This window comes from Hippocampus comes, unplaced genomic scaffold (assembly GCF_001891065.2).
Source record: "Hippocampus comes isolate QL1 unplaced genomic scaffold, H_comes_QL1_v1.1 scaffold122, whole genome shotgun sequence".
In the NCBI taxonomy this organism is placed as follows: Eukaryota; Metazoa; Chordata; class Actinopteri; order Syngnathiformes; family Syngnathidae; genus Hippocampus; species Hippocampus comes.
In genome coordinates this window covers 5060148-5076898 of record NW_017842059.1, presented here as the reverse complement: position 1 = coordinate 5076898, position 16751 = coordinate 5060148, and the positions used below count along the sequence as shown (strand labels likewise).

Genomic DNA, 16751 nt, shown 5'->3' with positions numbered 1-16751 from the left:
ACGAAAACAAAATTACGAAGTAGACTGGACATAAACCACACACTTGCGGTGTCATTGTCTCTCCTATTACCCCGAGATGGGACCGTCTGGTTGCAGAAAATCAAGCTCGGTGCTGTGGTGAGTCGTCATTTTCATGCACTTTGAATTTGCGTTGTATCGTATTTTGAAGGCATTAAACATTGCCATAGCGATTGGAGTGTTGCGGCCAGATTAGACGCTCCTTGTGTTTATTATTATATTTCGAAAACACCACAGTTTTCATGCAGCTCATACCATATTATTTTGTTGTATTATTACGCCACACCTTAAATGCCGGTCCCTGAAAATATTGTCTGACATAAACCGGTCCGTGGGGCAAAAAAGGTTGGGGACCCCTGCTCTAAATCAGGGTTGCCCAAACCTTTTGGACCGATGATCTACTTTTCGATCAACCACCCTCCCGCGATCGACCTGTTACCGCGCACGCTTGCATACGCACGCACTTACACACGCATACCATGATGAGCAACAGCCACAATGGCCCCTATGATAAAATAAACAGAAAATAAAGTGGACACAATAGTTTGAGTTTGTTAAAAAAGAAAATCACAGCATACCTTAGTGGGAGACCTGACGCAGAGGCATGCGATGCACTTCTGCAGCCTGTTAACTATCTTAGCTCACACCGTTTTAAAATGCTTCTCTTGGCCCTCCAGATTGCCATTCTTTGCGAGTGCAATCGGTGACATGTACACAAAACGTTGACTGATGATAATAATAATAATAAAAGCTATATAGCAACAGCTCTGATCGCAAGCTACAATTGCAGACTATTGAGCGTTAACAACTTCCGGTGAGGCAGGTCACCCGCCACCATAGGTTAAAAGTGACCTGCTTTATTTTATTTTTATTTTTTTTATACTTTTTGTGAAAGTGAGACTGATCGGATGATTTAGGTGCATTGTGCATGAACACCAAAAATATATTACTAACATGCACAGAGACAGTTTTTTTTGTTTTTTTTTTTATCTCCACACCTCGCGATCGACTTGGGACCAGGCCGCGAGCTACCAACATCGCGATCAACATAATGGGCACCCCTGCTCTAAATTGTCCTTAAGTGTGATTGTGAGTGAGAATGTTTTTTTTTTGTTTGTTTTTGTTTGTGTGCCCTGCGATTGGCTGGCAACCAGTTCAGGGTGTAGCCCGCCTACTGCCCGAAGACAGGCGGGATAGGCTCCAGCACGCCCGCGACCCTTATGAGGATAAACGGTTCAGATAATGCATGGATGGATAAACTGCATGAGTTTTTTAGTAAAGTAGGTTTCTCAAATCTGAAAGCGCTCTCATAAAATAATGTATTGAAAAATATTTTAACACCAATGTTGCCTTGCCGGTCCCAAGTTTTATTTTGTCTTGTAGGCACCAGGTCCATGAAAAAGAGGAATTTAAAGCATTGAAGACTCTCAACATCTTCTATCAGGCTGGTACTTCGAAGAACGGCAATCCAGTCTTCTACTATGTGGCTCGCAGGTAAGACTTGAGCATTAATTTTCTTTGGATACTGAAGCAGTGTCTTCTGATCTTTTGTCACATTTTTTTCATCCCTGCCTTTTAACAGTATGTGAGTAAAATCTTATTCCAGGTATGATTATGCACCTCATTTGTTTAGCCTAATGGTGATTATGGATAAGATCTCGTGGTGCCACACTACCGCAGCTCTTGGCCCGTGCTGCCCACACAAATCTTTAATTTATTCCTTCCAGATGCTTTAATAGTACTATATGATCCTGTTCTATTTTGTACAGAATTCCTGTTATGATAAATGTTTGTACACAAAACTTCCCAATTTGTTTTGAAATCCACAATATACGCACATTTGTTTTATGGTTAAATGTAGCTGTTTCGGTTTAATCAGGTGTGTTTCAACCATTGGAAATTTCTGTGCGTGCGTGTGTGCGTGTGTGTGTAAAATAATTTTTTTTTCCCTTAAATATTTTTGGGTGGAAGCCAACCCCCATTTTAATGCAAAACACGTTTAGGTGGTTTATTCTCATTTAATTTGGGGGGTGTAAAAAAAGAAAGTATATTACTGTGTTTTTTTGTTTTTGTTTTTTTTTATGCATTTTTAATGGCTGTAAGTTATATGCATAGTTTCGCTACTTGCAGGCCTGCTCCACCTGAATAGTAGGGGTATATAATATTAAGTTTAAAATGTGTTTGAAAAATTATAGAAGTATCCCTGACTTAGTCGGTCAATCACTCTCAATACCTTGCAAACAGATAAAGAAAGTTTTCAGTCATTATGTTCAATAAAAGACATGGCATGAGACGCTATTATTTTTCCCCCCTTAAAATGAATAATTTAACAATGACATCATATAGTAATGATGTTAAGATTTTTATTTTTTCCAAATAAATTCCAAACAACAAACACAGGAAAAAATAAATTAAGAGCCAAGAATGAATAAGCACTGCATGAGTTGCTGAAATGAATATTAAGAAATAAAAATAGCACAGCAAAACAGTGTTTGTGGTTGTTCAAACTCATGAAACAAGTATTGGGAACAACAGACAATATGTAAGCCATTTTCGTTTAATCACAAGCAAGTGAGCTGCGCTGTGTCTGCCGCTGATCTTATTTTCAGTCGTTTGTCAACTTTTACTTTCTGAAAATGTTATTTGACATTTGTAGCGCATGTCTACTTGATCGATACAAACACTCTAATGCCTTGGATTAATGCGAGCGGGTTGACGGCTATTCCGGTTGGGCGATCAAAGCGTACTCTCATAATCTGCCCGTTGAGTCCCAACTGCCAATTCTGCGAAAGACACAGCCAGCCAGATACGCACATACAGCTCTTACAAGCATTTGAACAGAAGTGACTAAAATTGTCCTTTTCCCTGTTCTTTTGGACAGTAGTCAACTCTTTAGCAATTTCCTGTTTTAAGTTATTTCAGTTATTATTGTCTTTATTGATTGTAGCTTCAATACACTGTGCATCTTGTGTAAAAGATGTCTGATTTTTTTTTTTTTTTTTTGCAATATGCTGCCTAATTTTTTCGGGACAGGGTATTTGTCAATGACCTTTTGTTGGTTAAGATTTTTTGCGTAATTAAGATTGCCCAAAGTCGTTTTCCTGAGTGCAGATAGAGTCACAGTTTTCGTTGCCAGCATCGCCATTTGTGATGCTTTGTTTCGTTGAAGTTACAATGGGAGAATTATCCTCAGTCTTTTTTGTATCAATTCTTTCCAGTGCACTTCTGGTATCCAATTCTGATTCAGATGTACTCCCTTGATGTGTCCTTCCGAAAGTAGAAGCTGGTGTTTTGGCTTCCGACTCCTCTTGTATTTCCGGGAGAAAAGACAGCCTTTTGGAAGTTTTCTGAGCCAGGAAACTGGCGGCAGAAATCCTATTCGATGACCTCAGTGTTACTCGACCGTTGTCATCTCCGTGGTTGAGAAATGGCGAAGGACCAGCCCAGGCAGTCGTTGTTAACTGCTCTTTCTGAAGTTTGCGTTTCTTCACAACAATGACCAAGATTCCAACAATCATTGATACCAGAGCCACACCTATTAGTCCTGCCACTACTTGGCTGTGAATTGAGACATGATTCAAATTTTCTGTTGGAGGTTCTTGGATTTTATTTGGCTCAGTGATAGTGACTCTTGAAGGTTTGTATGACTCTGTGGACGGCGTAGTATCCCCACCTGTATTTGTAGGTTTGTTTTCGACAGATGAGGTTGAAGATGCGGCTGCACTAGAAATGAGTTTTGAGTCTGTAGATGAATGGGTCATTTTAATAGTCGAGGGGAGGACCGTTTGTTCCATGTTCTGGCTTTGGGTGGATCTTGTGAGCATTGGAGATGCAGTGCTTTGAATTACTTTGGTGGCGTTTGTCATTCCTACCGGTGGATTTGTTTTCAGGGAAGTTATGATGCCGGTTGTTGTTGCCTGAGCCGCCTTCATTTCTTCTGTGATGTTTGGAGGTTTCTGATTGTAAGTGATTGTTGGTTGCCGGACGTGAGTGCGATTTTCTTTGATCTCACCAGTTGTCACTCCAATTATACTGTCACCATGGCCAAATGTCGTTGCACCACTTGTTTGCAGTGGCAATATGAAAACTAGGCTTACGAGGTGGAGGATCATAGTTTCCGTCTGTGTTGTTGCCATTTGGTTTGTCTTTGCAGCTGTAATTATAGAACGTTTTTTTTAAGTTAAAATGCTACATCAATGAATAAAAAAATATTCCCATAGCCTTAGCTATTGCACTTTTTTGTTAAAGTGTTGACATTCTCAGTCAAATTAAAATGTTGACACTGAATGATTGGTTGCTAATTTGATCCAGGAAATCTGTGTTTCATTTTTGTTCATTCCTTTTTTGGAGCTAAAGTGTAAGTTGGGAAAAAAAAAATTTTTCATATTTGTTCCAAAAATCAAAATGGACCAAATGGATCAGAACTTGTTTTCTGGTTTCTGATATTGCAACTAGCTGTGATCAGCAAATTACTAATGCAATTAATATGTATCTAGAGAAAATTAAGACAATAGCTGCATACAGTAATAAGCGCATACTCAAACGAGAAATGAATCGGTTATGGCTGACCTCAGTCATGACAAGGAGCTTGTCAGGTCAGAACTACAGTCATACCTCGGTTTTCGACCATAATCCGTTCCAGAAGGCTGTTCGAAAACCGAAACCACGCTCTTTAAAAAAAAAAAAAAAAAAAAAGCTTTATTGAACACGTCTGCTCACAATGGAACGCTACACGAGGAAGCGTCACTTCCTCGTGTAAGGAAGGCGAGAGGAGTCAAGTGGCGCATTCAAGTGCGCTCAGTTTGGTCGAGAACCGATTTTCGGTCGTAATCCGAGGCATGAAAAACTCAAAATTTTTGGTCGAAAACCGATTTGGTCGAGAACAGAGACGTTCGATTATTTTTTTGGGTTTTCATGACCACATGTACTGAGTTTTGCGATCTACATACAGGGTCTCAAAATTATTTTTTTTGTGTGTGATAAATTTTGCTTCGCCTAAGACTAGATGTTTATTATTTGTTAATTTCATTTCATAAAAGAAAATGCAGACATGTTTACATGCAAATGCCAAATTTGAATGAAAAGAAGCAGGGAGAACAATTTGTTAAAGTGTTGACATTCTCAGTCAAATTAAAATGTTGACACTGAATGATTGGTTGCTAATTTGATCCAGGAAATCTGTGTTTCATTTTTGTTCATTCCTTTTTTGGAGCTAAAGTGTAAGTTGGGAAAAAAAAAATTTTTCATATTTGTTCCAAAAATCAAAATGGACCAAATGGATCAGAACTTGTTTTCTGGTTTCTGATATTGCAACTAGCTGTGATCAGCAAATTACTAATGCAATTAATATGTATCTAGAGAAAATTAAGACAATAGCTGCATACAGTAATAAGCGCATACTCAAACGAGAAATGAATCGGTTATGGCTGACCTCAGTCATGACAAGGAGCTTGTCAGGTCAGAACTACAGTCATACCTCGGTTTTCGACCATAATCCGTTCCAGAAGGCTGTTCGAAAACCGAAACCACGCTCTTTAAAAAAAAAAAAAAAAAAAAAAGCTTTATTGAACACGTCTGCTCACAATGGAACGCTACACGAGGAAGCGTCACTTCCTCGTGTAAGGAAGGCGAGAGGAGTCAAGTGGCGCATTCAAGTGCGCTCAGTTTGGTCGAGAACCGATTTTCGGTCGTAATCCGAGGCATGAAAAACTCAAAATTTTTGGTCGAAAACCGATTTGGTCGAGAACAGAGACGTTCGATTATTTTTTTGGGTTTTCATGACCACATGTACTGAGTTTTGCGATCTACATACAGGGTCTCAAAATTATTTTTTTTGTGTGTGATAAATTTTGCTTCGCCTAAGACTAGATGTTTATTATTTGTTAATTTCATTTCATAAAAGAAAATGCAGACATGTTTACATGCAAATGCCAAATTTGAATGAAAAGAAGCAGGGAGAACAATAAAAGTACTTTCTGAGCCTAACCCGTTCAGAAATAATTATGATTTTTTTGCACTTTTACCTCAACATTAATGTCAAGGGCTTCAATTTCTACCATGATATGGATTTCAAGCCATACCACTAAGCCCTCAGTCTCTGTTCGAGGCAGTTGACAAAAAATGGGAAACATATTTACATATAATCTTATATTCATGTATAAAATGCATGTACATTAGTACAAAATTTAACATATTTTTGGTTAAAACAAATCTAAACTATTCCACATAATGGCTTAATACAATTATGACAGCAAGCAATAGGTCTTGCTTTCCCAAACCATTTTAAAAAAACTAAAAAAAATTCCAAAGATGCCTCCATCACCTCTTTCATGTCAGTGCATTATGACAGAAATGGCTTTTCAAGTTTTGTCAGTATTTTATTTTATCATTTTTGTATGTTACTGTACATAGTGAATAATGCATTGAAGTTTGAAGAAAATCATGAAGTGACTCAAAATTGCAATCAGAAAAAATAGCAGTTCAGTCTTTTCCTAAGTGGTTCAGCCCTAGTTTGTATTATGTCTTTTACACACATTTACACAACAAAATAAAACGACAAAACCAAAATCATTTTGATAAGATGTAGTGTGTGAAAATGACTCATTGCATCTGTAATCCAAAACATTTCGCACATTAAAGCAACAAATTGGGACCAGCTCTGTTATTATATTAAGCGACTTCCCCTCTATAGTAGATCACGCTGAATTGACACAAATGTAATCAGCAGAGCTATTCTTTTTTGGCGAGAGAATATAGTTTCTGTCATCATACAAATGGATCAAATACTGAATGAAATGACAAGATTGAGCAAACGGATGATAAATCATGCTTATTTGTAGATGGTAGGACTTTTCATGATGATCAGAATGGTAAAAGCACAAATTTCTTGAAGACAGGAAGAAAATATTGATGAAAGTGTAGAATTTCTTACCACGGATTGTCGGATTGGTCTGAAACTACACGCAGAATGTCTGTTAAATTGAAGCAAGATCACCGGGCGTGGATTCTATTAACTGCTGTTTACAGTTTGAAAGACTGACCGACTCCTTTTTCACTTTCAGGAAGTCTTGTGAAACTGGTGGCAAGCCAGTGCATTCTAAATGGCCTGTGTTCACTGAAGTATCGTCACGCTAATAGACTTAGCTGCCGAACTCAGTAGGTTGCCAAAGTCAAATTTTTGCAGGAAATGACTCCATAGCGCAATGTGGATGTTGCATAAATGCCGAGCTCAAAGACAAAAGACACTGTTATGTTCATAACGTGACGGTATAATAGAGCATGCACATTTGTGTTGATAGAGGTCTGGATAAAAGAAATTCATGGGTTTATATAATCAGAATGAAACCTTCGGTAGTGGCAAGATGTACCCTTTTAAGTTGCTGTAACCATAGAAGCTAGAAGACAACAGCGACAAAGATTCAGGGGAGATCAACTGAAAGATCACCATGCTCTTTATTAATTATGGTAGAGAAATTACTGAAGTATTTTGCGCTTTATTTTTAATAAATAATATATACAGTCTGAATTGAAGCAAATCGAGTGCACGTTGGGCTTCATTTTTCTCATTGAAGAAACGCACTTTTCATTAGCTTGAGTTAAAACAGCAGTCCCAAACCTGATTTGCACCTTGAAGGAGTTTCACTTTGAGACATATTTTGAGGGACGGCCAAAGAAACAAATACAAATAAATGATTAATTGTACAACTCACCAGTATGTGGTAATGTTAGTAATTACTAAGTGTCCTGCGCTTGGTTTCTTCAACAAGTCGGTGTTAGGGGAAACCGTGTGGCCTGTCAGAATTTGTGAGCCCAGGGTGCAGTGTCTGTTTAGAGAATCAGCGCCCAGGTGAAGGTGAGCTGATATCACAGGAAAATCAAATGGAAATGACTACTATTCGCAAACTGGATCGCAATCAGAGCTTGGAATGCAGGGAAATCTGGTTTTACTGGTTTTCTTATCCTTTGCTGTCCATTTGTCAACCAATATTTAATAACTTAAATAGAACTTCAAATTCATATTTAAACATTACTATTCAGAAAAAATGGCCCACAGATTGTTTGATTTCCACAAAAATGCATTACAAGTGCAAGACTTGCCTTTAATGCATTTTTTTTTTTCCAAAAGGGGTTCTCAGTGAATATTTCCAGTAAAACTCCAATTACTTCACAAATAGTCGAGGAGTCACTGTATTCTGAAAGTCTGACTGACTCCAACTGAAATTTGCTCATACTTTCCACTAAATAACTGTTGTCTGCTAAATAAGACATATTTTCTGTTTACATTCACACTATACACTATTTTACACATTATTGGTTTTAAACAGTCTCACAAAGTTCACGAGTCATCTGGAACTTGAGTGATTTTAGAAAATGATCTGAAACAACAATTGCAAGTTTCACATAAAGAAAAAAAAATGACCACAATATGGGTTATAAGGTGAATTAACCTTTTTAAAGAGATTTGCTAAATGTTTGGTCCATCAAGTCAAGTATCAAGTCATCCTCTTAAAATACTGGCCTCAGTCATAGTTTGGCCAGAATAACTTTTTTGCCTTTAGGATGCAGGCGACTTCTACTAAAATCGTCTGCATCCGTGATTAAACACATCACTTAATTCTACCCCTGAAATGAAAATAATTACTCATTTTAATTTAATCAGTATTTGGTTTAATTGTTTGTGTTTTCAGGAAGAAAACCGAAAAAAATAAATGCCTTTGGCCATTATTGTAGGAAGATGAATAAGACTTATTGGCCTGCGTTTCTGCTATTATGTGAATGTAGTTTCAGCCCCCCCGCCCCCCCAAAAAAGAGTTCACATCAAAGGTCGGCACCGAGTCTTCTGCCTAACCATTCACATTCAGTACACACCTGACACAAACAACCCTACCTAAATGGGGGCGGGGGAATTAGAGGTCCATATCTTGTGGACCCCATAGTACATCGTAGGTCAGCTCTTTGATTTTAATAGTCCTAGTTATAGGACACACAACACACCTTGTTAAATATCCTTTGAACTGAACAGACACGAGGTTTCTGCGTTTAAAGATTGCAGTTTACCAAAGTCACTTGAGATTTCCAGACAAGTCTTTTGAGTCTGAGCTGAGCATCTGACCATCAATCGCCTCAGGATTGAAAACTTTTCCTTTCTGTTCAGTTTCTACCATAGACCCCTCCTCTTCCCTTTGCAATTCAACTTCATTCTCTTCCTGTATTGTGTTGTCTGCTGTCACCTCCTCCAGCATGACACTGGTGTCACACGGCCCATCCAGGCCTTCGATCGCAGGTGGGTGAGTGTCCCAGTAGTCTGTACTACTCACTAAGTACATATTGGAGTGGGAGGCCTGTGGAGAGTAAACCTGGCGCCGAATGTGGAAGAGTTGACAGGCCAATACCACAGTGGCAATCACTAGGCAAAAAATCACACCCCCTGCCGAGCTTATTGCAATCACACCCATCTCAGTGTCAACCAAACAGTCTGCTCGCGTGCCATTGTTGTCCTTGTCAGGAGAGTTTGTGTGGTCTTTGGTGGTTTGGTTCAGCTCCAAAGTTGGAACGGAGAGGTCTGCGTTGATGTGACAGAGTAACAGCATGACCAACAGCCAGAGAGCTCTTGTTCCTTCCATTCTGTTCTGTGATTTAGAGAAAAAAATATTTCATTTCAACTCGCGTTGATTAAATCTTTCTGAACATTGCCGAAACCGTTTGATGTTGCACAATTTTGTGTCAATACATACTTCTTTAAAGAAAGGGAGAGGGAGAAAAGAGATCTTGGTGGAGTTGCACAATTCCTGCTGATGTCTTCTCAAAATACAATGAAGCAACTTCCTGGCTCTTTTAATCGTGTTGTTATTTCGGACACCTTGCTTTTGTTCCTCAAATCTGCCAACAAAAGACAGAAATATGTTTTGGTGTTTCAACAATATTCAATATTTGTCACATACATTAAACGCACATTGATGAACATCATCTACCACAGAAAACCTTATATATGTCACTGTTTGTTTTTGTATCATTCCTTTTAGATTCAAAACTGGACAGATCAATGGAGACCTGCTCATCTACCATGTACTCCTCACCCTGAAACCTTATTACGCCAAACCATATGAGATTGTGGTGGACTTGACTCATGTAGGCCCAAGCAACCGCTTCAAGACAGATTTTTTGTCCAAGTGGTTTGTGGTTTTTCCCGGTTTTGCGTATGAAAACGTCACCGCTGTCTATGTCTACAACTGCAATACTTGGGTGCGAGAGTACACAAAATACCATGAGCGGCTACTGACTGGTTTAAAGGGGAGTAAGAGGCTCCAGTTCATCGACTCTCCAGCTAAGCTAGCCGAGCACATTGAACCTGACCAACAGAAGCTACCTGCTGCCACGCTAACTCTGGAGGAGGATCTCAAAGTTTTCCATAATGCTCTCAAACTGGCTCACAAAGATACCAAGGTCTCAATAAAGGTGAGGATTTATCCGAAGTCATTTTTACTGGATGCACGTCTGAATCTGCTGTTAAATGTATTACCGTACCCAAGCCAACTCGATTAGGTCAAACGATAAATTTTCCTCCCCTTTTAGGTCGGCTCGACAGCGGTACAGGTGACCTCGGCCGAACGGACCCGTGTTCTTGGACAGCCTGTCTTCCTCAATGATGTCTACTATGCCTCAGAAATTGAGGAGATATGTCTGGTAGATGAGAGCCAGTTCACACTCACCATGGCCAATCAGGGCACACCGCTTACTTTCATGCATCAGGAATGTGACGCAATTGTCCAGTCTATTATCCACATTCGAACGCGATGGGAGCTATCGCAGCCTGACTCAATCCCTCAGCACACCAAGATCCGACCCAAAGATGTTCCCGGCACGCTGTTAAATATTGCTCTGCTCAACCTGGGCAGCTCTGACCCCAGTCTCAGGTCAGTACAGTACAGACGAATACTAATTCTTTTCAGCAGTTTAAAAAAAAAAATACATCAGCATGCCAATCTTTACAGACTGAAACCAGAAATAAAGTTAAGTTATAAAGAACAGGCTTTTTGTTGTTATCGACTAGTTTATGCAGTTTTTATTGATTGAGCTATTATAAACATTTTACACTATGGATAGGACTTTGCTGAGTAACAAATTACTATTATTAGGCAGTAACTGAGTTAGTCACTTGATTACTTTTTGGAAGAAGTAATTTGTATTTCTAACTAATTACTTTTTAAGTAACATTCCCAACACTGCTTGCCCTTTTACTCACTCACTCACAGCTGCGGTGATGCGCTCGCTGCATCAGCCAAGTGTAGATACACCATTCCCTGACTCGATCTTATTTTATTTTATTTTTTTATTGTGGGGGCCACTGTTTAATTTAAAAATGACTGTAGTGTTCCTTTACAATAACTTCAGAAAAAGTCGATGTGCAAAGAGGTGTCAACGCTTGGACTGATTCTGTAAGGAACATTCTTGGGGGGGGGGGGGGTCCTTATAAATCGATTATTTGATGTAAAAGTTGTTCGGATAATCAGTTCTCAAATTATTCAATAGTGACAGCTTTAATGTTTGCAGCTAGAGGTTTCCTCCAATGCAGTGTATGAGCACTAGTCACTAATATTGTAGCAATAAACAGACATTCAGTGTTGTTGTTGGTGTTTTTTTCTTTTTAAACACAATTGCAAGTTTACTTTGTACCAAACAGGCTTATCTGCATAGTGTATATATTTATACAGGGTTGAAACTCTTAGTGATACATTAATTCATTGTGGCCTCTCTGTGTACCCTCCTTTTTGTTTTGAACATCGTTAAGCGAATATCTGTCTTTTTTTTAAATCACTGTAAAATATTAACACCGATCCTGTGCCCATTCTTGCTCAGATCTGCGGCTTACAATCTGTTGTGTGCTTTGACTTGCACCTTCAACCTGAAGATAGAAGGCCAGTTGTTGGAGACATCAGGCCTCTGCATTCCAGCCAACAACACTCTTTTCATCGTCTCTATCAGTAAGACACTAGCTGCCAATGAACCCCATCTGACACTGGAGTTTCTGGAGGAGTGCATCTCTGGCTTCAGCAAATCTAGTAAGTACCCTTCAGAGCCGTTGTACACAGAGTAACGCAACCAAATCCAACTAAATGACATATATTTTGTAGGTATGTGTATATAAACTAGAAGGATGGACAGATGTTCCCGATGGGGTTGTGGTTTGCAGTGGTGTAGAACAGTACTGTATCATATTCAGAACTGTTGCTAATGTTTTACTCTTAAGACAATAAAATTGAGGCAGAGTTCTGCCAAGGCATCACTTTTTCCTCAGAATCTGAATTGTCTTTATTGGCAAAGTATGTAAAACCCACAAGGAATTTGTCTCTGGTAGTATGAGCTACACTAGTGTTGCTGTAACAAGCAACAGTGATAACCAAAGACATGACTATATGAGTCTAGAAAGACTTTTCGTAATATCGGTGGTGGTAATGTCCGTCATGTCACAAAAGTAACACAGGTGGGCATCGTCGGTACGGTGAGTCAGTGAGCTTCCGTCAGTGTTTCAGGCCAGCCCGGTCCGTTCCGAGTCATCGGCGATAGCCAAATGGCATCCAGAATGCATTTACCGGTAGAACGCTACACCCAGGTGCCGTACACCTGACAGGCAGCCAAAATTTTAAATAAGTATCAGATACCTGTCAGCCCCATAGACATCAATGACATGTCACATAATGTTTTTATTTCACCAATCACCACGCTGTGCTTGTGTGTGTGTGTCTGTTGTTTTCGAGGTGTGTGTCGGCTTGTGCCGCACCTATGTGTGTCGCCGCCACGGGACAGACTGGACCCAGTTGGGTCGGCCTGAATTACTGACTGAAATACCGTATTGGCCCAAATATAAGACGGTGGTTTTTTTGCATTGAAATAAGACTGAAAAAGTGGGAGTCGTCTTATATTCGGGGTCTAGACATTATGCCCATTCACGACGCTAGATGGCGACAGATATCCTTGAAGCGAATGCTGAACTTGACTCCCCAGGCCAAAGTGAACCCCTGTCACGAAGACTAAAAATAAAAATAGCGGTAGCATGAAGAAGAAAAATAAAAAATAGCGGTAAGAAAGAAAAGAGAAGAAAATAATAAAAGAGATAACAGAAAATGGAGAAATGTAGCGACAATCTGGAGAAAAGTAGGTCGAAGATAGGCCAGGTTAACCGGCAGCTGAGGAGAAGTTATGATGTAATTTACATTTCAAAAACCAGAAGCCATTCATTTATGAATTAATTTAGTTTACATATTTAAATGTTCAGATATTAAGATTTAAATGAGGCAAAATAACATGCTTTTTCTCTCAAATATATTGTTATAATCATTTGTTTCAGATGTACTGTAGTTATTTTCTGTATAAAAATTAATTTGGTGTTCAAAAAGTCTTTTTTCAAACTTGAGTCTTGAAAAAGAAGGGGTCGTCTTATAATCAGGGCCGTCTTATATTCGGGCCAATACGGTACTGATACACCTTCCATCAGTCCGAAGGAATGCCCAGTTCTGATATTTAAAAAAATGTGGATCACTAACAAGCTCTTCACCAACGTTTGATATTTTATTAAGCCTTTTCCCAATTTGGCTGCTCTCAAATTGCTTGGAAATGTTTTAAGTATTTTTTTTCAGTTGCACTGGTTACATTGTACTCGTGGCTTGTAATTAATGTCCCCTCAACATTACCGTTGACCTAAAAGTGAATTATGTCATCAAATGTTTGTTCTGCAGGTATCGAGCTGAAGCACCTTTGTTTGGAGTACATGACACCCTGGCTGCTAAACCTCGTTCGCTTTTGTAAGCACAATGATGATGCCAAGCGGCAGCGTGTCACTGCCATTTTAGACAAGCTCATCACTATGACCATCAATGAAAAGCAAATGTATCCATCCATTCAAGCTAAGATCTGGGGCAGCTTGGGCCAGGTGAGTGAACCACAGCAACGACTCATGGAAGTGTATACTGTATTTCATTTAACGGTACTGAAAATAGACAGGTGGATGGATGAATGTAGAATTCATTCAGGATTTTTTGCCATTTGTCCTTAAATGCTATCATCGTGTATTTAGATTACAGATTTGTTGGACGTGGTGTTGGACAGCTTTATCAAAACTAGCGCAACAGGAGGCCTGGGCTCTATCAAGGCTGAGGTCATGGCTGATACTGCTGTGGCTTTGGCATCGGGAAATGTTAAATTGGTCTCCAGTAAGGTGAGGCTATGTCCTTTTGTGTTATGTCGTGGGATGATGTTACTTGTTTTTTGCCCGTATATTCAGAAAAACTAGCTGTTTTGGCAAAGTGTACTCCATCACTTTGCCAAAATATTGCTGTCAAATGTAAACTGATCACCCACAAATTGTCACTCACAGCTAACTTGACTACTTCTTCAGTGAACTGAAGACGCCCCTTGGATAACAGATGAAACATTTTCAATCACCCAAAGCAGATTTAGTTGCCTTGATTCAATTTTGGTGGATCCTGACAAGGGATATGGGATGAGTGAGAACCTGCAATGAAGTACTCTGAACTCATTTTATTTCATAACGACACCCAAAATAAATCATCCAAGATGCGCAAAGTAGCTGCAATGGAATGTTATTTGATGTCATAGTTTAAGTCATGAGCTTGGCAACTTAATATCAGAGCATTTAATCAAGGACACATGGAAATAATCGATAAAATGTATTAAAAATTGGTCTATAAAGGTTAATATACTTACCACTTGAAGAAATAAATCCATCGTTCATGACTTAAGAGGTAGAGCGGCAATCTCAACTCACTTGCTTCTGTGCTGTATCCCAGTTAGACTTGCTACTCATAAACAAAAAACAACAGACAGACACAATAGTAAACCCAGGCCCTGGCTCCTATTATTGTAGACAGCAGTATCTACTGAAAGAGGTCCATTGTTTAGACCATTTCATCAGAACACCCAGTGTTACATTTGAAGTCCAAATCATACTGTAAAAAAAAAAAGTCATTCCCTTTTGCATATCATACAATTGATAAGATTTTCAACATCACTTAAACTTTATATCTGGGTTGCTCTTTTATTTATAGAACAATTAAATACCGTAATTTCTGGACTATAGACTGCACCTGATTATAAGCCGCACCACTACATTTTAAAGAAAAAAATATTTTGTACACACATAAGCCACACCTGTGTCTAAGCCGCAGATGCCCATATTGTAACATGAGATATTTACAAAGAAAGACGGTACACAGGCGGCCGTTAGAAAAGTCTTTATATAAGCCGCTTCATGAAATAAGCCGCAGAGTTGAAAGCGTGTGACAAAAGTTGAATGTCAGTCTTATTTGTTGTTCTTTGTGACAGGTCATTGGTCGAATGTGCAAGATCATCGACAAGACCTGCTTGTCACCAACGCCAACGCTGGAGCAGCACCTGATGTGGGATGACATTGCCATTCTGGCACGCTACATGCTAATGCTTTCTTTCAACAACTCTTTGGATGTTGCTGCCCACCTGCCATACCTGTTCCATGTTGTGACCCTGCTGGTAGCCACTGGGCCCCTGTCCCTCAGGGCTTCTACCCATGGTTTAGTTATCAACATCATTCATTCCCTTTGTACTTGCTCGCAGCTTAACTTTAGCGGTGAGGACTTCATCTGTTCATATTCCCATAGACAACATTAATGGTGATACCTAGTTTTATCATTTGAAAAGACATTCTCAGTGGATCCTTTTTCATTTTTTAGAAGAGACAAAACAAGTGCTGCGCTTGAGCCTGACAGAGTTCTCCTTGCCCAAGTTTTACCTGCTCTTTGGAATCAGCAAAGTCAAGTCAGCAGCTGTCATCGCCTTCCGCTCCAGCTACAGAGACCGCTCCTTCTCCCCCGGGTCATACGAAAGGGAGACTTTTGCTCTTTCGTCCCTGGAGACTGTTACAGAGGCCTTACTAGAAATCATGGAGGTCAGTAATTTTTCCACCACCTCTGTGATTGTTTAGAAATCTTGTTAGTTACAACATTGCTTTTTCATGGGTTTTACAAATTTTCCATAGGCTTGTATGAGGGACATCCCGTCTTGTAAGTGGTTGGACCAGTGGACAGAGCTTGCACAGAAGTATGACAGTTATTTGTCATTATTATTGGATAATAGCCATGATTGTTATTGTTATGCTTAATCCTGATTTTGGTTGTGACCAGGTTTGCATTCCAGTACAACCCATCTCTCCAGCCCAGAGCCCTCGTGGTGTTTGGTTGCATCAGTAAGCGGGTCAGCCACGGTCAGATCAAGCAGATAATCCGAATCCTCAGCAAGGCCAGCCCTCTCCTCAGCATAGACCGGGTCAGAAGGAGCACTTCTTGTCACTGGATTATTTGGCTTTGAATGCTATGACATTTCAACGACCGTTTATTCATTCCATATTTTTCACATTATAAGGGTCTTGAGAGCTGTCTGAAAGGTCCTGATAATTACAACAGCCAAGTATTGATAGAGGCCACTGTCATTGCGCTGACCAAGCTGCAGCCTCTTCTCAGCAAGGTAAGATCAGAGGACTTCTGGGATTCTTGACACTTTAACTATGTAAGGCCAAAGAAAAAAGATTTGTTTCCAGGAACATGAAATTTCAGCATAGGGTCGGTAGGTCGGACAAAGTTTTTTTTTTTTTTAATCTTTTTTTTTTTCTCCATCAAAAATTTAAACAAAATAACCATAAAACATAAAACAAGGAGACATTGAACCGCCTGCTCGCCGCCAAAGGC

The 16751-nt window shown here is 39.5% G+C and overlaps 2 protein-coding genes across 4 annotated transcripts in view; one reads left to right on the top strand and one right to left on the bottom strand.

Moving 5' to 3' along the window:
* Positions 1-7742, bottom strand: part of evi2b (ecotropic viral integration site 2B) — a 12214-nt gene extending 4472 nt beyond the window's left edge. Inside the window, exons 1-2 of the mRNA XM_019861298.1 lie at positions 6950-7742; positions 3050-4171 (exon numbers count right to left, since the gene is read on the bottom strand). Of these exons, the coding sequence (XP_019716857.1) occupies positions 3096-4154 (1059 nt within the window). The 5' untranslated portion in view covers positions 4155-4171; positions 6950-7742 and the 3' untranslated portion in view covers positions 3050-3095. The remainder of the gene's footprint in view (positions 1-3049; positions 4172-6949) is intronic.
* Positions 1-16751, top strand: part of nf1a (neurofibromin 1a) — an 86894-nt gene that overhangs the window by 59449 nt on the left and 10694 nt on the right. For all 3 annotated transcript variants that reach the window (XM_019861295.1, XM_019861296.1, XM_019861294.1), the window contains 11 exons: positions 1402-1512; positions 10041-10473; positions 10591-10931; positions 11875-12077; positions 13752-13945; positions 14090-14230; positions 15358-15637; positions 15741-15955; positions 16046-16107; positions 16191-16332; positions 16429-16530. In XM_019861295.1, coding sequence (XP_019716854.1) covers positions 1402-1512; positions 10041-10473; positions 10591-10931; positions 11875-12077; positions 13752-13945; positions 14090-14230; positions 15358-15637; positions 15741-15955; positions 16046-16107; positions 16191-16332; positions 16429-16530 — 2224 coding nt within the window. The remainder of the gene's footprint in view (positions 1-1401; positions 1513-10040; positions 10474-10590; positions 10932-11874; positions 12078-13751; positions 13946-14089; positions 14231-15357; positions 15638-15740; positions 15956-16045; positions 16108-16190; positions 16333-16428; positions 16531-16751) is intronic.